The sequence below is a fragment of the Dasypus novemcinctus genome, chromosome 2 (genome assembly GCF_030445035.2).
Source record: "Dasypus novemcinctus isolate mDasNov1 chromosome 2, mDasNov1.1.hap2, whole genome shotgun sequence".
Lineage (NCBI taxonomy): Eukaryota > Metazoa > Chordata > Mammalia > Cingulata > Dasypodidae > Dasypus > Dasypus novemcinctus.
In genome coordinates this window covers 178,736,568-178,758,648 of record NC_080674.1, presented here as the reverse complement: position 1 = coordinate 178,758,648, position 22,081 = coordinate 178,736,568, and the positions used below count along the sequence as shown (strand labels likewise).

General features: G+C 45.1%; 1 protein-coding gene across 2 annotated transcripts in view; it reads right to left on the bottom strand.

Moving 5' to 3' along the window:
- Positions 1 to 22,081, bottom strand: part of TENM2 (teneurin transmembrane protein 2) — a 1,208,790-nt gene that overhangs the window by 121,795 nt on the left and 1,064,914 nt on the right. Inside the window, exons 12-14 of one of the 2 annotated variants that reach the window (XM_023591746.3) lie at positions 19,836 to 20,030; positions 13,324 to 13,524; positions 11,408 to 11,593 (exon numbers count right to left, since the gene is read on the bottom strand). In XM_023591746.3, coding sequence (XP_023447514.1) covers positions 11,408 to 11,593; positions 13,324 to 13,524; positions 19,836 to 20,030 — 582 coding nt within the window. Of the gene's footprint in view, positions 1 to 11,380; positions 11,594 to 13,323; positions 13,525 to 19,835; positions 20,031 to 22,081 lie in introns of both variants that reach the window. The other variant, XM_058281907.2, reaches the window with a different exon arrangement.

Genomic DNA, 22,081 nt, shown 5'->3' with positions numbered 1-22,081 from the left:
ATCAGGGGTGACACAGGGTGACACGCACATGGTTTCCTTGTTTAAGTATATATTATAACACCCCTGACCCTGGAACTCTTGGTCAGATCCTAACTGGGCCATTTTTATACCCCTTTCTCCTTTCCCCTCGCTCCCTGCCTTCTCTCTTCTTTAAGGAACGGAGGCCAGGGGTCCCCATGAGCTCCTTCTGGAAGGGTGAAATTGGAGGAGTGGCACAGAACGCCTGGAGGTTTACTCCCCTAACCTCCCTTCCTGGAGTGTGGGGTCCCTCTCGGAGCTCTTGGGCGGTTGTGTGCTATCTCTACCGCTGCCTTAACTACTCACTCTGTGAAGCCGGATTTGGGAAGCTACGGTACAGGCATGAAGGCGTGGCATTAATTACTTTTAAGTGACATTTGGGAGCATCAAGCACTGTGTTAAGTGCTTCACACGGAAGAGCTCACTTAATCCACAAAGCTCTAGGATATAGGTGTTTTTATTCCCAATTTACAGATGGGGAAAAAACTGAGTCTAATTGAAAATCGATAACTTGTCAAAGGGCGCCCAACCCGGAGGAGATGGGGGCTGGCTTTGCAGCCAGGACTGTTTGATTCCAAAGCCCATGCAAACCCTTCTGCTTCAAATATCCCCACCCTGGCCCCCTCTTCAGGATGCAAGACAACTACTATAACAGAGCACTGACAATACATGTTAATAGCTAGAAGTTTGCAAAGAGGGAAGATTTTGCATTTTACAAACATAATTTGGAAGACACTGAGAGTTTAGAGTGGGTATTGACAGGGTTTGTGTTCCACACTATTTACTTCTGGGTATACTGTTTTCTGTTAGAGGCATCTCTGTGATATGATAACATTTCCTGTATTTAGACCCCCAGAGAGCAGCTCCATAAGTGAATGGATACAGATCTTTCTTGGCCCCATTAAATGGAAAGAAAAAGTTAAATCAGTTCATATCCGAAGTATGGTGAGAAGGTGATAGCAACACGCTTAAGGGACCCAACTCGATTTGCGTGTATTCCCTGGATTAATAGGGAAAAGCTAGTTTCTCTCACTGCCTCTAAGATCTTCATTATCTCCTCCTAGTCACAGGAATTGCAACCAGCAGTGGAACGGGGCTTCCCGTGTTCCCGCACACCTAACGGAGAGAAACAACCTCACTGCCCTCTTGACAGGATGCTCTCTGCAAAGAAGCAGCTACTGCTTTGAGTTTCACGTCACTAGAGAGAGTGTGCTCTGGATGCAGTAGCGTGACCCGTGATCGACACTTGTCAACCTGCTGGAATAAAATCAGCGGCAAGTGTCTCCTCTGTGCTGCTGAGATGGTTGTTTTATCATCTTTGAGGCTCCCCGCCCCCTGGCCTTGTTCCTCTACAGCTAAAGGCGGCTGTCTGGCAATCCCTCTTGAAGTTAAAGCATAATTTAAAAATAAAGAAATGCAATTCACACTTATCGGAGCCCATCACTCTGTGCTTTCAGCTTTAGACAGATGACCCCCTGGGCAGCACCTCACCAACGCCACCGCTACTGCCTACTGCCGCCAGGGCGCTGCCGCCATCGGACATGGGACTCGGGGCCCAGGATTCTGAGCTCATGCGTTTCCTCCAGGACAGCCGTCAAGTGGGGCTAGATGTCCCTTGAACGTTGTTGAGCCCCGTCCTTCTCTGGGGTCTGGATGTAGTTTTTGAGCTGAAAGCAGCGCACACTGAGCCTCAGGCCGAGGGAGCCGCTTGGCACCTGCAGGCTCAGGGACGGGTTAGCAGCTCCCTCCCCCTTCCCTGGTGACGGGATTATTACGAAGGTGGGAGCTCACAGGGGCTCTTCTATTTGCAGTTGAACTGGCTGAAACGGTACCCAGCCCACAACCTAAATGAGGAGGAAGGAGGAGGTTTTCTTCCAGAACCGGCTGGCGAAGGGGGTGGGGTCCTGGCTGAGCTTCTGAGCTGAGCCAGGACCTGGCTGTGACTGAGAAGCCTCTCTGCACAGGTCTGCGGTGGGTGCCTGAGTGTGTGTGGGATGGACAAAAGGGCCCTGGGAGTGACTGTTCCACAGCCCCGTGAAAGGTAGACCGTCAAGGGCCCTTTTCTCAAAGGAATGTGGGACAAACTCCCACTGCTGCGGACCGAGAGGATAAAGTCCTGCAACGTGGGGGAATGTGGCCTTCTCCCCTTTACTGTGGAAGCACAGCAGGGCCCCGGAGGGTGGCCGCTGAGGAGTGCTGCTGGGCCCCCGACGCCCTGCCCGGCTCGGGCTTGGCAGGAGGGGCAGTGCTGTAGGGCTCCCGGAAGTGAATTTTGTAGGCAGGAGGCTCCAGTGGGGGGACCGATCTGGAAGAATCAGAATGGACTAACGGTGGACCCCTGGAAACTTTGGTAAACACGTGGGGTGAGAGTGGGGAGCAAGCTCTGCAGATGGGAGAGGCGATGCTGATGACGCCCTCGTAGGACGTAGGGCAATTTGAGTCCTATCCATCTCGGAATGGCCCATGAGTGCAGAGTATGTCCCTATTCTAGCTCGTGAACATCTTGTGTCACCTCGCCGTCTCATTTTCACTATTACACCAGCTCACTTGGAAAAGCATATTAAACCTCGGCTGAACTCATTTCTTCCCCTGGCATGTGTTGGCCAAGAGGAGTCAACCATATCTTCAAGGGTCCAAGAAGGGAACGAGTGCAGCACAGAACCAGGTGCTTTGTGGAGACGCCCACGGTGACAGCCAAGGGAAAAGGCTGGTCTGGCTTCTCAGGGATCTTAATAACCAAAAACCACAGGCTGGTAGCTTTTAATTAGTTTGCAGATGTCATATCATACCACTGAGGACCAAACAGGCCTCTCCCTTACCGTTTACAATGAAAATACGTTTTTAAAAACAAACACTTTACTTAAAACTAGGGATATTTTTTTAATTAGAGGAAAGATTAACTAAATGCATTTTCTCTTGTAATTTAATCCATTTTAATTATCCTGAGAATGTTTATGATGAAATACTTAAATTCCTCCTAGCTGCTATTTTGTGTGGTTTCTTTCTTTATTGCCCACAAAAGGAAAAGCTCAGAGATGGCCAATGACATGGCGGCCTTCTGCAGAGACCTGATTGTAATGACGCATAGAGAGGCATGATTAGGGATGAGGAGGCATGCAGCAAGGCCCAATTTTGACTGGCAGGTTTTCAAACATGATGGTGCCCCATTTGCCAAAGGCAGGAAAGGCAAGCCTTCTTAGAAAGCTTGTGAAATAGAAGGCTGTGAAAGGAGAGGACTGGTACAGGACTGAACCTTGGGAGGAAATGAGAAATCTGTTTCTTGCCTGAACATCTGGGATACCCTGTGTAGCTCCTGACGACCCAGGAGATGAGCCAAGGAATTGCAAAGAACCCCCAGATGTCACACATGGGTCATGCTCCAAGGAGCCAAGCGACTGCAGCGTGGGAGGAATGAGGGTAATTGTGAAGTTTATGGGGCTGAATGGGGACAGAGAATCAGTGAGAGTCTCGAATCTCCAAAATGCTTGTGTCCTGCCTGACTGAGCCAAAGTTGGGCCTCCTGGGTTGTTCCTGGATGCACAGAGCTGCTGCAAATATAATCTTACAGGGCAGAATCACGAGGAATGAAAAGGAATAGGAAAAGGAAAGCCCAGGACAGTGTTCTGGTCATTCTAAGAGACCCTGAACAGGTGGCATCTCAAACTTGAGAAAGGCCTGAGTCCTTCTTTTATATATATATACTGTATTTATATTTTAGGAGATATCAGGGATTGAACCCGGGACCTCGTACATGCAAAGCAGGAGCTCAACCACTGAGCTACACCCACTACATACCTGAGTCCTCCTTAAAGGAGAACATGGTACCTTGCAAACTCAAGAATATGTGTGATCCTTAGTTGGAGAAACACTGACTGCAAAAGAAAAACTGAAGTTTTATTTGGTAATACCAGAATTTCAAAATAATACTTCAAAAGAGAAGTTTTCTCTCTTTAACTGCACCGATTATAAAAATGAAACCCAGAATTAAAAACAAATTCTCATAGACCTTTGGGCTCTCCCAGAATATGCCCAAGAGGTCTAGTTTGAAAACCTTTGCGCTGAAGTGGCAAGCCCCAATTTCACAATAAAGCTCTATTAACATAAGGATGTTCAGAAACTTAATTGCAAAATTGGAGCTACTGAGTAAAATAAGCAGGTTCAATTCCAGGTAAGAGAGGCATTTTATTTTTCCTCTTAAGTACAGGATGCTAGTGGATGGTAGGACAGGCCTTGGTTTGGGAAATGGAGAGTGGGTACGTGCTATATTTGACACGATATGAACTGCTTGATGGACTGGATGCTGATGTGTGAAAGGGAGGTTGAAGGAGGTAGAAATGTCAAAGAGAAGTTTATTTTGAAGAACCTCCTTCACTATCTTACATTGATAATAAATACTGATTATTTAGTAGTGGTGATGGTGACGATGATGATGATGGAGAGGAAGGTGACATTAGTTCACATTTATTTGGCTCTTACTTTATGGCAGGCACTGGGCCAAGCACTTTATATACGACCCAGTGAGGCAGGTACTATTTATTATCCCCATTTTACAGACAAAGAAACTGAGGCACAGAGAGGTTAGGAAATCTGCCAGGATTTGATTCCAGGTAGACAGACCAAAAGCCTGAGTTCTTAAGCACTTTGTTTTCTTGCTTGTACTACTACGTGGACTCCAAGTAAAGTAAATGTAGATAGATGAAGCTTTGAGGACATCTATTTCTATTAAAAAACACAAGTATAAGTGGATAAAGTAGGACTTGATTACTCAAACTATAGAAAGAACTTTTTAAAATGCAAGAAAGGATTCCCTAGGGAAATCGGATATAAATTGGAGTTGAGGTGAGCAGATAAACACATAAACAAACTAACAAAAAAAGCATGACTTACTACCCTCAGCAATTTAACACTGCATCAGCTGGGCCCATACTCTGCTGTATCTATCCCTTTAACATAAAAACATTACAGGAGTCTATGTTGATCCTTCCTTAGAGAAGAGACAGGCTCGATTGCGTTAGAGTAGCCCATTCGTATGATTTTTGCATCCAAAGTAATAAAATCCTGGAAATGGACAGGTCCTTAGAGAGCATCTCATGCAAGCATGGTCTAAATTCAGCCAATCCCATGCTGCATTTGTGATATTTGCAATATCTGGACTGTTATTTACTTAATATCTTTCTTTAAATTTACTCAAGTCTAACATCACTACCTATTTTAGCCACTTCCCTAAGCAACAGTTCCTGTATAATTGTGAGCTTGATGTGCTAGTTATATCTTTCCTATAGATTTATTTTTAAAAACCCTACATAACTATTCAATGAAACATATTTGTACATCAACGAAAATCACCTCGTTTGTGTGCCGCACTCTAGAAATCAAGTATGTTGTTCAACCACCTCATTTGTCACATGAAGGTACTGATACCAGGAAGGTTGGGTGACTTGCCCGAGGGCACACAGTGCTTGTGGCTGAGCCAACACTAGAAGGCAGATTCCCTCCTTTCTTAGCCAATCTTATTCTTCATGTCGCCACAATTAATCAGAGAGCAAGTGATGAGAAGGATGTCTACTCCCAAAATCTAAGGGAGTGCAGCTTCCTACAGCCTTCTTTGTTGTACCTTTCCCACTGATGCAGAGTCTTCAGTGCATTCTGTGGGCTCTTTGAATTGAAGGATGCTTATGTGACAGAGCAGGCATTATCTATTAGAGCAGCACATCTCAGTTTTTAACAACTCCTACGCTCACATGTTTTCCTTTCCTTTGAGCTTGGAATCTTCTTTATGCTAACTCTATTCATGGGTTTATGTTCCAAAAGTTCCAAACTGTTTTTAATTCTTTGCTCCCTTGTGCAGTCAGCAAATCCTCATATTAAGCAATTTACTTATTGGGTCTGACCCTGTGACCATGGGGCACAAACTAGTATACCAACCGCTTCCTCTGAAACATTTTAAGAGGATATAGTTCAGAGCATGCTTCAAGATACTGTCTGCCATAGAACTAAAACACCAAGAATTCTTCTCCTGTTTCCCTTTTTTGGGAGGGTGCAAATTTACATGGGCAGACATTAATTTTTCATAAGGAGCAATACAAAAAACCATTCCCACTTAAATCACAGAATGGTTGAGCCATAAAATTAGGGAAAGGTTTGTGCCTATCTTGTCCTTTTTTCCCAATTGATGCTGAAAGCTTCTTTTCGACCTCTAGGCCAAGAAAGTGAGAACTTCCAGTGGTGGGCATCTCACTACATGCAATGCAGATTTATTTTCATTTCATTTTGTTTTAATTTTTTGCAGTGAGGTGAAAATGTGTTCCTGTAACTTCTACCCCACTGTTCTTGTTCTGGGTTTGGGTAGGAAACCTTGGGTAGACTGAGGGACCCAGAAGCAAAGAGAACTTGTGGGCACATGGTGATTGCTTATCTGCAACGAGAAGGCTCACATATGGGCCAAAGTAGGGGAAAGAGAAATAATTAGCAGTGGTACTTCTTTTGCACTCTGCTATAAGTCTGCCCATAGCCCTTGATAGTGAAAGGTTTTCAGTTTAAAAAACACAACACAAAAAACAGGACTCCTGGGATAGGCTACAAGAGACCTTGGAGGAATAGGTTCATCAACCAATCAGAGAATTAGTTGCTTTTATAGACCTTGGAGGTAAGGATGGTGCTGCTGTGGCCAAATTGATCTTTTTTTTTTTTTTTTTTTTTTAGGCGTACTGGGGATTGAACCCAGGACCTCGTACATAGGAAGCAGGTGCTCAACCACCTGAGCTAATCTGCTTAATTTGATCTTAATGTAAGGTTATGAGAGGTCAAATGTTCAAGGACAGTAGCTACAAGGAAAAAAATAATTTCTGCAACTTAGACTGATAACTGGAATGAGACACGGAAGCAGCTGTATCCAGCCTGAAATTGGTTCTATAGTTTCTTTCTTCCTACCTGCTCCCTGTAGCTCCTAAATGCTCTTCCTCTTGGACTGTGACCCTGTCTATTTCTGATTACAATCTCTTAATCAGCACAACGGATTGTCGCCTGGCTGGTTTTACCTTGGGTAAAGATTCATTTTCCTTATTAACATCACAAGAACCTATTTCTTCCCCCAATCAATTAATGAAGAAAAATAGAAGAGCCCCAGTGCGACAGAGGTAAAAGAAAACTGTTATGACTTGTGACACACGGTCCTAGCAATCAAGTCCTCATGACTGTGACGTGTGATGGGAGGTCAGGACCCCGTAGACAAAATACAGTTGGAATTACCAGCACAGACTTTGCTTGCTTACCTAGACCTCAGGCAGTTCACCCATGGTGGGAAAGTGCCCAGCATTGGTGGATTTATTCTGTGGGTGTGTTAGTTTGTATTATTTAGTGTAGATGTCTGGATAGCCCACATTTGGGAGATAATTGCAACATCCTCAATTAGCATTAATTTCCTTCCATGCATTCCCTGGCAATGCGAATGTTTTCCCCTACATTTTGTCAACGGTTCTATGCTTAAAACATGCTAAAATCTACTCCATCTTTTATGAAGTAAGAGATGCTTATACGATGATAGTAGTTCATAGTGGTTTTCGTTTTTTTAAGGATAGGCAAGGGAGTAAAGAGTTTATTAAGAAACAAGGGAAATGGACTGTGGGCATGCTATAGGATGAGTCATGACAGTAGTTCATAGTGATTTTGATCTAATAAAAATTACATGGTTCCTTCATGCCCTGGTGTGTTATAGCCTCTGGATGGCCTTCTGAAATTAAAAAGGATGGTGTTGGTGGTGGTGGGTGATAGAAGCAACCATCCATTTTAGAATAATGTTTAAAGAATAATACTCTTCTAACCACACAACATGCCTTCTGATTCATTCATAAGAGCAAAGGGCAGCCTATCCATGTATTCCAAAGACATACATGCCTTGTGGTTGATGTGGACTCAAAGTATATCTTTCAGATCTGAAATTCTGTACATATTGGTCATACTTGTATTTCACTTGTTAGAAAGAGGTAAGATAAGAAACATTGCTTGGTTGAATTCAATCTGTGGATGAGTTAGCTCCATTTACATTGACATGCTATACTTTATATTTAAATAAACAGGAATACGTACTAAATTTCCAAATATAAATAATTTGGTTGAAATTATGGAACTGCATTTGACCAGTGTAGATAGATCCTGGTGCTTCTCTTGGCCCAAGTTTCAGAAATCTGTGCTTTTATCCTCATCCCCATCCCCACTCTATCTCCTCGCGTCCTTCAGCAAAATAAATGCTGATGTGAATTGTTCAGCTGACTATTTGCAATGATCCTAGGAAAACTGCCTCACTATGACCTTTTGAAAATATGCCACAGACCAATCAAGTGCCCAACACTAACCACCTACCTTTCTATCTTACCCCAAATCTCCCTAAGCATTGTTTGCCTACCAGGTGCCATTTCATTCTTATTTATTTTCTATTTTCAAAATAGAGCATTTGAGGCTCTGCTTGGAAAGACCAAAGAGCCTCCCTTTCCTTTCTGACTGTCAGTATCCCTGAGGAGGAGGACTGGTTCTGTGCTTGTAAATTGTGGCATTTACTTAAAATGAATTGACAGGAGCGTCTGCTCAAAGAAAAGACTAAAACTCCACGAAACAGCTCTGAGGCCAAAGGTTGAAAAGCAAAAGAAGCAATTATAAGCGCATGAACATCTCTCTAGTTTTCAAACAGCAAATTGCACCAGCCAAGGTATGTCTGGCTTTTTTGAGAAAACCCCAGTGAACATAACTGTGAGAAGATGGCATGCACCCTACTGATAAAACCACAGAGCCCCAGTTTCTCACAAGAAAAGGTTTTGGTGATCAAGAGCTTTATAACTTACGTAGCACCCACTCATCAAGTCACAGATCAGAGTTTTGAATGAGAGACTATCCTGGACCATCACACTCTTCATCTGGGGAGTTTTACTTGCTGTATATAAATATCCACTTTCACTCTCTTTCTCTCTCTCCAACTCATGTGTGTCAGCTCATGCAAATGTGAAATTTGAACCAAACACTTCAAGTAGCAGAAACACTTTTTTCAATTCATCTCACCCAAAGGGCTAGATAGAGCCGAACATCTCCTCTGCTTTCTTGCTGGCGATAGCCTCGCTATTCTCTAGCAAGACCAAAATTGTCATCTTCCCATCTCATTTTCAAAGGCTTCAGAGCCAGTTCAACCCAACTCTTGTTTTCTCTCCTCTCCCTCTCTATGACACCTGACCCTCCTCTCTATCTCTTGGCCCTTGATATCCTTCAAGTCACAAATGCTTCCATTTTCCTAGCAGGGGTGTTGACCTACTTCCCGGTCCTTCTCTCTCTCCATCAAAAATTGTACGACTCTAATTCAGGTTTTAGCAGACAGCCTCTGCAAAGGGCCAGATAACAAATGGCCTTGTGGGCCACGTAATCTCTGTCACAACTACTCAATGCCACCATGTAGGATGGAACATGATGCTGTCAATGGGTGTGTCTTAGCTCGTATAACACTTTAGTAATGGACACTGAAATTTGGACTTCATTTATCACAAAATTGTCATTTGACTTTTTTTCAACCCTTAAATGGGAAAAACTATTCTTGGCGACTGGGCATTACAAAAATAAGCAGCAGGCCGGATTTGGCCTGCTGGCTATAGTTGGCCAACCCCTGCTCCAATCCAGCGGGGCTGCCCTCTTGTGAGCTATTTCCAGAGTAGAGACAGGCTACAGGTAGGAGAGAGCCAGCAGACTTCCCTGTGGGAACACTGACCACCAGGCAGGTGTGGGAAGGGGCAAGATAGGAGAGGTAAGGCTGGACTGGTAAGAAAGTAAGATGATAGGATGATTTACCTAAAGGTTGTTAATTGGCAAGTACTTTTTTTTTTGGGTAGGGAGGCAATGGGGATGTGGAATGAGGGGTGGGGGCCATCATTTAAATCACACTAGGCACTTCAAGGGAACATCCTGAAGAGTTGAAGCTATCGTTCAGAATTTTAACTTCTCTTGGCATTGGGCTATGCACATCCCTCCTTTGAAAGTCACCTGAATTAGCCCCCAGAGTCTGCGGGAACTGAAGATGAAAGCAGCTGCAGGGTGGGGGTGTGGTGAAGGGGGAAGAGCAGGACTTGGAGCATCATTGAGAGATTGCAAAAACAATTCACTGCCAACAGACTGTCCCGGCAGGGTCCCAGCGCTGTGGTAGAGGCCCTGATTGGCACGCTGCCCCTCGGATGCCCAATTAGGTGGAACTGGGGGAAATCAAATACAAAGTCCCCGTGATTGCTGTTTTACCCCGCACCCCACCCCCAAAATGAACAGCATGGGAAACTGAACCTGATCTCTCGCGTCCGCTCTCGGCTAGCTCTTGGCCCCAGTCTCTCACTCAAGATGGCCCATCTGTGGCTGGGGTTTTGGGGCTAGGACAGTGGGGAGGGCTCCAAACCTGCAGGTAACTTCAAAGGGGAACGTCAGTGGTTGGGTTTGAAACTGCTCTGAGAGTTTCCATGAAGGCAACTGGATTAGCCAGGGTGGCATGAAATGAATCCTAGGCTTGACCTAATTAAATAATGGAAGCGGAGACTGGAGATTAAACGATGCTCAGGCTGACAAGTTTGTTATGTCAAACTGTCTGAGAGATGCAGAAAAACCAAAAAGTACTGTTTCCCTCCGCCTCATTTCAAGGGACGATTAGGCATACTCAAGGCAGGGCTCGCCCGACCCCAAACCACAGTAACGACAACAAACAAAAACGAAAACAGACAAAACTTCAAACTCTTACTTCTTAACAAAGCAAATCGCCATAAAAATATTCTTGGTCAAGAACCGGACAGAGAGGGGCGGCTGAGTGAGAATGAAATGGGGCCAGACGTTTAGCGGTGGGAATGGTGAGGAGGAGGGGCAGGGGCCCAAGGATCAAGCCTTGCGACAGCGAGAACGTGCTCAAACCTATGCCAGCGGGAAACCTGGGCGTCCTGCCTGCGTCTAACCTGGTCTAAAATGAGTGAGGTTACATTGTTGCCAGCAAGCAGGGATCCAGTGATCCAGCCAGCTGGGAGGCTACTGGAAAAGGTGAGGCTTGCAGGCCACAGCAATTTGGGGAGCTTTCCAGGTCCTGACAATTTCCCATGCATGTGCATTTCTCCCTCCCCAAGATCAGTAGTTCAGATGGGTTCTCTGATCTGGTCAGGTCCCTTCCCTCCCTGTGGGGAATTCTGGAGGAGAAGCGAAAGACTTTTCCAATCAGGGACCTTGCTTTCCCCTTCCCTATCGCCTGAGATTTGGAGAGGCAGCAGGAGTGTTGGAGAGCACTTGTGTCCCTGAAGGAACAGCCAGTTGCAATGCACGACCATCACTATAGATCTACGATTTATGAAAATAAAGCAATATGTGCCTGTTTCGGTGCCTGCCGTTTGCCTACCAATGGTGCAGTGTTCACCATTCCAGCCCTCTCGGCATTCACATTTCCCATCTTTACAGGTCCCGTGCTCAATGCAGCGGGGGTGGCACACGCGCTGGTCGCAAGCTGCGCCTGTCCAGCCCTCTTCACAGCGGCAGGCTCCCCCGATGCAGACGCCGTGAGTGCCACAGTCTACTGAGCACACTTCTGGAAGAAAAACAATGATTACAGCTCAACACCACAGCTGGGGAAACCCTCCACTGGGGGCCAGACCATGCACATGGCCTGGGCCCCTGGAGCTGGCCCCAAGGCCCCAGCAGTTCTGCCACCGTTGCCGGCTTGTCTCTCCGCTGGCTGGATAGCAATGCATTCTTCTTCTTTATTTTCCCTCCCTAGAGCTGTGGTTCTCACAGTGTGGTCCCTGGACCAGCAGCATCAATCTCACCAGGGAACTTGCTAGAAATGCAAATTCTCAGGCCCCAAGTTAGGACCTACTGAACCGGAAACTCTGGGAGTGGGGCTTAGCAGTTTGTTACGACAAGTCCTCCAGGTGATTCTGACCCTCGCTCTGGACTGGAGCTTGAAACCATCCCAGGAGGAGGTTAGTCAGTGGCCACCCAGTCTGGCACAGCTAACCGGGAAATACCCACCTGAACAGATTATCTTGTGGATCCCGGTTGCCTGGCCAGCTGGGAATTTCCCCCTTGAGAGTCTGAACTGACCCAAGGCCTGGCAGGCCAGGTGGGGACCCCACAGCTCCGTCCACGGGACGACTGCAGAGCCCCCCTCACCCTGACTGGCACCTTGGTGGCAATGATGACTGCTGAATTGGTGCTGCACTTACACAGCCTCTTTCTCGAAGGAGCTCAAAGTCTTTTGTGGTAGGGGAGGAGACAGACAGACAGATATTCACTCTCTGGCGTTCCAGACCTCTCACTCGAGGACAAGCACGTGCCAGACATCCATCCTTCCAACAGTCCACTGAGGGAGGCAGGGCTCATTACGCCAGGGGAGGGAAAACCAGACCAGGAGTGTCAAGGACTCACTGAAGTCACACAGCACGTCTGTAGCACAATTGGGGCTTTCATCCGGGACCCACCCTCCATCTTCTTCAGAGATTTGCCTGGACCACAAGCATCCGGGCTGAAGCCCGAGTCAAGCAGGCTGAGAAGACATCCCAGAATAGCCCATTTTAACTGACTCTTTTTTTTTGGAATGAAATATTCATTTCTCTCCCATTGTAGGCAAAGCTTTACATATATTCCCTTCCTGATTGCCATGGCAATCTTACAGCTGTCTCGCTACCCAGAGGAAGGGGGCGGAATGATGAGGGTTTGCTTGGATAGGCACTTGTCAGTGCGAACGGAACCATTCTCGGAAAGGCTGGGACCGGCTTGAACTGTTGAACTGCTCCATTTTAAGGTCACTCGGGAGGTAAGAAACATACTCTTAATTTTAGGAAAATAAAATATACAGCACAACTTCATTATTTTCCTGTCACTGGAGTATTGCGGAGCTTTATAACATGTTCCCACGGCACCCCGAGGGAGCCTCTTTCCTGTTTTATAGGACGTTCTAGCCCGTTTGTCTGGGACTGAATTGTTCTGTTTTGTTTTCCGGTACCTTTAGGGAGTGTACATAAGAAAACCTATAATGCAATGGAGGCATACCTCCTGGGTCCCTCATCCATTTGCACTGATGGAACCAACGAGGCACAAGAACCCACACACTAGTCATTGCGTTTTGTTTTGTTTTGTTTCCCTCAAAGAGTACAGACTCCTTGACTGGGGAGAAGAGGGTACGACAATCACGATGCAATTGACAAAACCTCTTATCCTGAGCTAAGTGTGAAGAGGCGCTCCCCATTCACCCGGGCTCATGGAAGGAACCCCGGGTGGGAGTGCTGGGAAAAGCGAGGAGGAACCCTCTTGGCTTACCAACGGAGCAGTCGGGACCCATCCAGTTGGGATCGCAGCTGCAGAGGCCTGTGTCCGGGAGGTATGTGCCGTGCCCGCTGCACTGGTCCGGGCACTGGACCCTTGCCAGCTCACAGTTTAGACCACCCCAGCCAGGGCTGCAGAGGCATTCTCCACTCACACAGACCCCATGGCTGGAACAGGTGGGATCTAAGCAATCAACTGAAAGAGATCAAGAGGAGAGGTATCATCACTCACGGGGCCTGAGCCACGAGACACTGGCCGACTGCTGAATGGATCAGTGGTTCGCCAATTCCTGCCCACTTCAAAGCAAGTGGAGCAGCCCTGGGAATACTTACATGGTTCCTTGACGAGCTCCCACAAAGAGTAAAAGGCTTTCGGGAAGCGGACTTGGCCCAATGGATAGGGCGTCGGCCTACCACATGGGAGGTCTGCAGTTCAAACCCCTTGACTCATGTGGAGCTGGCCCATGTGCAGTGCCGATGCGCGCAAGGAGTGCCATGCCACACTCCATGCACGGCGAATGCGCCCCGTAGGGAGAACCACCCAGTGTAAAGGAAAGTGCAGCCTGCCCAGCAGTGGTGCCGCACGCACGGAGAGCTGACACAGCAAGATGACGCAACAAGGGGAGACGCAGATTTCTGGTGCCACTGATAGGGATGGAAGTGGTCACAGAAGAACACATAGCGAATGTGTAAAAAAGGGGGCCTCCCAAGCAGAATTAGGAAGAATCAGCTATAGAGGCGAGCCATTGAACCTTGTTCTTATAAATATCAGTACCTCAACAAAACCATACCAGAGCTTCTGAGAATGGAGCATAAATCCCTGTGATGTTCCTACAGGTATCGCCAAATCCAATTGCCTCTCACTATTAAGAGAGAAAAATTGAGGGACTCACACTAACTTCACCAATATTTGACTTCAGAAGGTAACAAAAGATTAAAAAAAAACAATGAAACTCATAAATGAGTCACTTTCCTAATTAAGCTTCACTTAGGCTAAATCTAAAATTAGTTTTTATTCTCTGAGAACACACCTACTGAAAGAGTTAGTAAATGTGCAGGATACAGAGCAGAGGTGAAGTTCGATGTGGTAGTGATCCAGACAGGGAAACCTTCCTACAGGTAATCATGGGTTGACCAGAAGGATAAGTCTCTTTGGCTGTAGACATGACCTTTCACCAGATAGTCCGGGGGAGGGATGAGTAAATGGGCAGATTCTAGTCATCCTCGCCTGTTTGTTTCATGATCTGCTTGCTTGGTTTTCTTAATAATCAAAGTGGACAGCATCCAGTGAATAACTGAAGATTGCTACTCTGGAATTGATTCAAAGTAACAAGAGTGAAAGCCACAGGCCAATTCTTGAGGACAGGAAATTTTGCAGGAGAATGCAACCTGAAAGCTTGAACCTCCATCTAGCCTAAGGGCTGGATAAAAAAGGGCTTTTTAGAGGAAGACCAGTTTCCTTAGGATTACCTAGGAAATGATGCAATTGGAGAAAAGGGCTCTGCAATATGTGGGGTTTCTATGGGGAATCACATTCTTGCAGAGGGCTCAGTCACCTTGTGGACAAGAGAAATGTGGAGGTCTTATGACCATGCTTGACTAAGACACACATTTCCCCCATTTTACCAGCTCTACAGTCAGGCTTGCTGGTCTGGATTGAAGCATTTGCTTTAGCCCTCACCTGGGGGCACCGCTGACCACTTTAAATTATTTTTTTGAGGTTTTTGGACTGCACTGAAAGTATAAATCAGTTCCTGGTGTACATACGTGCCATCTTGTGGTTCAGATTCTCACAGAAGATTTTGTTTTCTCTCCTATGCCCAAAGTCAAGATTAAACATGCAAGGTTTTTAGTCTTTAAGTAGTTCACCCTCACACTGAGGTGGTTACCTGCTTTTTGTAGCATTTCCTATTACATTCCCCATGTTGGTTTTTTTTTTTTTTTCTTCTTTCTTTCTTTCTTTCTAATGATACACAAAATAATAGTGTTTTAAAATCAATGCTATCTTGGCTTTGATGAAAAACGACATCATTTAGATTATCCATGCCACAAACTATTTTGTCCTGGGGGATGGCAGACTTGAGGAATTTGGATGTATTAAAAATCACGAGAGTACCACTCTCCTGAGGCAAATATAAGCCTTTTCATTGTTAAGAGAGGATTCTCAGGATCTATTTGGATATTCTCAGGAAGATATTACTTACGGAGATCACTTCAAAACCGAGCCAAACAGAGGCTGCCAATGATTTTGTTTGTTCATTCGTTTGTTTGTTTTTAAAGCAGGAAAACACTGCCAGAAAGGTGAATTTTAGTGATTTATTATTAGTTGGAGATGCTTATGATCATATTATGTGGCCTGGTTAAAATAACTTTTAATGTTGAATTATCTTGGGAATCTAACTCCTGATGATAGTAATCCTTTCTAGTACCTTTAATTTGGTTCCTTTCAGGGTGGAGAAGCACATCTGCATGTACATTTGAACTGAAAGGTACAAAAATATAAAGACACTTAGAAAGAGGCTATGCAATGCCTTCAGTATGCCATGCTTAGCTCAGTGAAAGGAAAGAAGTAGGTACTTAATACACAATTGCTCCAAGAATGAGTGGCAGACTATAAATATTTGCCATTAGTGGGACAAACTCAGTGTTGAAGGACTAACAAGATAGGGGAATGATGCTAAGAATTTTTTTTTCCTTTTGAAAAGAATGCTATGCAATTTGGGATCTGCAGTATCTGGACTAATTCTTTCAGAATCAATCACATTCATATTCTTTCAATAAAAGAAAATCCTAAAAGAAAAGTTCTAATTTTTTATTCAGGCCCCATTTCTAATACAGCAACATAGACACAAAAATAGTTTGTACACTATGTGCCTCAAAAATTGCTCTCCATCTATAATTAGCCATTTGAAATGTTTGGTTTTTGTTTTTGGTGAAATAAATAAAAAGCAAAATAGAAAAAATAAAAATGCCATTTTTCTTCCAGATAAATTAGCTCTCTCTTCTCTATCCTGAATTATGGTATAAAGGAAGTAGGGAAACCTATGGAGATTTATTAGCCCAGTACTAGAATGCCATCAAAAGAACCATTTATTGTATCTAGAAATATGAGTTAACCCTCTCTCTGGTCAGTGATACCAGTAAATAAGCCCTCAGTACCATATAATTACAGCAGCTGTTAGAATAGCTAAATTCAGACATTCTGAGGAGCAATTTCACTATGAGTTTTTTTTTAAAGATTTATTTATTTATTTATTTATTTATTTATTTATTTATTTATTTATTTATTTATCTCTCTCCCCTTCCCCTGCCCGCCTGGCCACCCCAGTTGTTTGTTCCCTGTGTCCATTCTTCTGTGCCCGCTTCTATTCTTGTCAGCGGCACTGGGCAACTGTGTCTCTTTTTTTTGCGGCATCTTGCTGTGTCAGCTCTCCGTGTGTGCGGCACCGCTCCTGGGCAGACTGGACTTTCTTTCACGCAGGGTGGCTCTCGTTGCAGGGTGCACTCCTTGCGCATGGGGCTCCCCTGCGCGGGGGACACCCCTGCACAGGGGACACCCCTACATGGCAGGGCACTCCTTGTGCGCATCAGCACTATGTGTGGGCCAGCTGCACACGGGTCGAGGTGCTGGGTATGAACCGTGGACCTCCCATGTGGTAGGCGGATGCTTTAACCATTAAGCCAAGTCTGTTTCCCTCACTATGAGTTTTAAATTTGGTTCCAATTTCATAAGATGGTTCTTGTGGCTACCTCCTTAGAGTCTTTAGCAGGCTAGAGGGATGGTGGCATTTTACGAAACTTTATAAATAGAAACGGTGTTATACTTAAAAAGGGGACAGTAGCCTTTACCAGCTAAGTCTCATGGGCCTCACAAGACCAGCCCCCTGGCAGCTGAAATCATTAGAACTCATTTAATCTTGGGCCCTCTGTAGGTTTGACAAAAAAGGGTTGTGCATGCAATTTCTATCCCTAAGGAAAAAAAAGGAGGTCAAGGAGTTTTACAAACAATATGTACTATAACCCCCCGAAGAACCATGAATTACATTTATGAAGTTAAATGTCATTGAAAAATGACTCAACCATGAAACGGACATGAAAACATGGCTGACTTAAACTAATATGTCAATTCCTCTCTCATCACCTCCCCACTCCCTCAGGCAGCATTGAGTGAAACCCCCAGAATCCGTCCTTTCATTTTCTTGTGCAAATTCGTTAATAGTACAACAATGTTTATGCAGCAAAAACAGAGGATGGCAACTATTGATTTCGTTGCCATGGCCACTTCAGGTAAATTGTTTGCACCTAATGACTATGACGAATATCTGAAATACAGAAGCTAAATGGAAGACAAACTGCTGATCCAGACTTTCTGATTCCATTTCCTATCTTGAAAACAGTGTATGAATCACCTCAGCTCATTCTTTCGGGGGTAACAAATCAATAGAGGAGATTTCACCCTTTCATAATGATCCATGTGGCTTACTTGTTTTGCTGGGTAGTTAATACATTCTGAAAATTTAAATAAGACTCGTCAGGATATTAAAAGAGCTGGGAAATCATTTGAGATCCCACTCATACTGATGTGCACAATCTTTACTGGCGGGAAAAGCGTTCTATGACTGGCAATGTCATTGCTTTAGCACTTTCTTCTTGCCAAATGATGTATGCAAAAGGTCATTTTAACCTTTCCTGTCATATATTGGCCTATGCCATGTTTTCAGTGGATGCAGCTTTGCCTCCTGCGACCTATTTATCTTTAAGAACTTTAACCTTTCAAGCAGGATTATTAGATCAGTACTTCCAGACTCCCAGTTTGGTTTTATGATGCAGATGCAGGGAGGCTACCTTTCATAATAGAGTAAAAAATATATAAGGAGTTGAGCCAGTGAAGAGCTGGGTTTTAGACTTCTGGACCCCATTAAGGGTATTACCATTGATATATCAAAAAATCTTAGAAGAATAACACCATGGAAACTGACTCTTTACAGCTACAGTTCTAAAAACCATGCTATGGGAAATTTCCTAAGGGAAGCGTATGTGTGTGTGTAACTAAAGATAAGCCAAGTCCTTATTTGATGGTGGGGACTCTAATGAGTGGTTATTTTGTTTTGAGCCCTGGGATGGGAGAAGGGACCTACTAGTATCTGCTGCCCAATAAAGGACCTGAAGTCTCTCCTCATCAGCAGGAAGGAACCAGCCTGCTGCCAGTTTGGCTGTGAAAAGCTGAGAAAACATTGGCATATGGTTCCTAATGGAATCTTTTCTATGGGGACATCCTGGGTGGTCACCTCGAGCTATTTCACACAGGGCAGGCAGGAGGATTCCCTTTTCTCCTTAGTTTATTGGGTGAGTTGACACTTCTTTCTCCACTGGGAACATAGGTCGGAAAAGGGCTGAGCCTCACAGGGACTTTTCACAGGGACTAAGGGGAGAGGAGCTTGGCTGGAAGACAATGGCTGAAACAACTCAGAGGGAAGTGGGTGATGGACTGAGAGGACCTTGGTTCTTACCTTCCCACCAACAGTGGTTGATTCTTTACGTGGTGGGAAGCAATAGATGGGCAACTAGAGACCATATTCTGGAAGGGCAAATCCAGAGAGGGAAGGTTGACAGGCAGCGAGGTGGATTTCTCCTTGCCCAACACGTACCACAACTTAGTCCAAATCCCTTGGTACCAAATTACTTTTCTGGAAGAACTAAATAAGAGTAACTTGGACTAGTTAGAGCTGGTTTCTGATCACCTCCAGGCAGGTGCTCTTCCTCCCTGGCTCCAGTAGGGCCTCCGTCCATCTCCCTCTCTGATCTCTGAGTTGATTGCTGACCGTGTTTTGACAAGTTGGATGTGGTTTATGACTTCCCTTGATTTTTATCCTCATGGGCGAGGGGCCACATGTGCCGGGCCATCCTCGAATTCTGCGTGATTGCAGGTAACAAGGAAAATTTGTCTTACGTGGTGTCTCCAAATGTCATGGACACTTGTAACCTTCCCAGCCTCACTTCTCTCTGTCGATATTATTATTATTGGTCTGAAATATTTATACAGACATATATGGGTCTTAGAGGTTAGAGAGTCTTGTTTCTCTACTCTAGGTAGCCAATTCCCAGTTCAGAGGACTATAAATACAGTAGAAGAAAGGGGGAAGAAAATAGGGAGAAAGAGGAAAAGGAGGAGAAGGAAGGGGAAGAGGAGAGCGAGGGAAGACAGAAAGGTAGACAAAGGCAGAAAAAGCAACGTAGAAAAAGAAAAGCAGAGGAGAAAGAGAAAAATCACAAAGTTCTATAAAGGAGAGTAGAACAAAACACTCCTTCCACAACCATCTCCGCAGGCAGTCTCTGTCCTACAACTTAAGAAGCCCATCGAAGCCTAGGGGTTGGAAGTGTCCCGGGCAAATCATTGAAGCTTCCGGTGCGAAACACGGTGCGGGGGACGGGGCTCATTAGCAAAGGTCCTGCTCGGCTCCTGCCTCCCGCCTCCACCACTGCCCGGCTCCCGCCCCGCGGGCTTACCTTCCTCGCAGTGCTTGCCTTTGTAGCCGGCCGAGCAGACACAGTTCCCGTCAATGCAGGAGCCGTGGCCCCCGCAGGAAGGATCGATGCACTGATTCAGGGGCACGTCGCACTCCGCGCCTTTCCAGCCACTGTAGCACTGGCACGTTCCTTTAGAGTACTGTCCGTTCCCGCTGCACAGGACGGGGCAGGCGGCTGCGGAAACCAAAGACAGAGCACCAGGTCACAGCGGCCAGCGCCCGAGGGGCTGTGGCAGCCTAATGAGGCAGAGCCGTCCGGCGGATCGGCTTTGCCTTCCATGTTCCAGGCTGTGGCTTTGGCCAAATAAACAATGAGAACAAGAACCACGATAAAAATGCTACTAATGGCAGCAGCAGCCACCACCAATTCACATGCTTAAGATGTGCCGAGCCTGACGTTCAGTGCTTTAGGAGCGGTTTACTGTTTAATCAACACAATAACCTTGGGAGGTCCATGCTAGGATCATGAGCCCCATTCTACCGCTGGAGCTCAGAATGGTGAGGCCGCTTGTTCAGAGTCCATAGTTCACAAGAAGTCCGCTTGGAAACCTGGCTGGCCCTATTCTAAAGCTGTGTCCCCAACTAAGCCACAATGACTCCCTTATTCTTACCATCACTGCTGTTATTGGGGGAATCCATTTAGCCCATTATTTGACCCTCAGGATTAGTTTACTCCTATCCCTAAACTATTCCTAAGCATGTATCTATTAAGAAGGAAGGGCAAGTGTAGGCTGAAGACATGAACTCTCCAGCGACTCTTGCACACATTGATGGGAGAAGGGTGAAAATCAGGTGTGAGGTTACCTATCGTTTTCACCGGTTTGGCTTCAATTCCTTCCTTTTATGCTTTACCATGAGTAGGACTGTAGTGGTCAGCTCTAAGATTTGAACTTTCGCTTTAGCATCAGTTTGTAAAGAAGCTAAATTTCAAATCTGTACCAGTCCAGCTCCTAATTTGGAGTCTAAATTGAGGCTGCTGCACCAGGTATTCCGAGACCTTCAGAAATGATCAGTGTAGATGTTCTACAGCAGGGTTCTTAACAAGGGGCCCGTGAGCTCGAATTGAACTTCAAAAAACATTCTTCTTGTGGGGACATGTTGGTGTGGGTGTGGTGTATTTATTAAATAATACACACGATAGTGTGGACTTAGGAAGGAGTCCGTGGAACAAAAAAGACGTCCTTGTTCTAGAGACTCCTGGTGTTGCCAGTGATTTGGAAGGTACAGATCCCAAGAATTCTATATACACATGTCTGTGTGCAACACAAGGGATCTTCCCATCCCATGAACATCTAATCTAATCATGTGCTTCTCTCATCAGGTGCCCCACCCCACTTTATCAATTCCCTTTCATTGCACGCTCCTGTTTATTATTTTTTTTAGTAATTAAACTCTCCTTTTGTGAATGTTTTATTTCCCAAAGGTATAGTGAGCTTTTCCAGGATAAGAACAAGTTTCATCATGGTTGATTTCCTTCTGGTGCTGCATGTATCAGTGTTGGGTTAAGTGAATATTTCTCCTATGTTCCTGGTATTTAGGGATATGAGTAAGTACTAAATGATCATTTATGAAAGATAAGGAAAGATCCGTTTCTGGAATGGACTTCAAGTTGCAAACACAATGCTTTTTATCCTGGGGAAGTGCCTGCTTTACCTTGATTGCAAACTGAACTTAAACAAAAATATCTCAACAGCTGAAGTACGGATGGGGGATATTTTCTCCCCAAATACTTCATAATAGGATAGTTGTGAAAATTATCAGGTGTACAAATTCCCAATAGAATTTGTATCCCCATGAATCTACTGGAGGAGAAGAAAGAGTTCAGAAGTGAGAACATCAAAGCAGTATTGAATTTAGATCAGACTTTCTCCAAATATAGGAAGCATGTTTTCCATTTCCAGGATGCCTTAGTAGAAGGAGCTGTATAGAGTTGCTAGAGATGTTGATTGTTTGAAGCTAGAGGAAAGAGCTTAGAACCCAGCGTGCCAAAATTAAAACTAGGGACTGTGTGAATACAAACTAGCATGAGAAATCATGGGCTTTCTCAAAGTTTTGAGAGGGTTTTGAGGACAAAGTATGTTCCATGTCATTTCCTAATGAGATCATTTTAAGGTCAAGGATGGTAAATTTGTGAAATACCTCTCCCTCTTGCACCTCTGCAGACATCATTAATGGGTCACAGCATTTTGTCCCTGAATCTAGCCGGAATCTTGAAACCTTCAATGT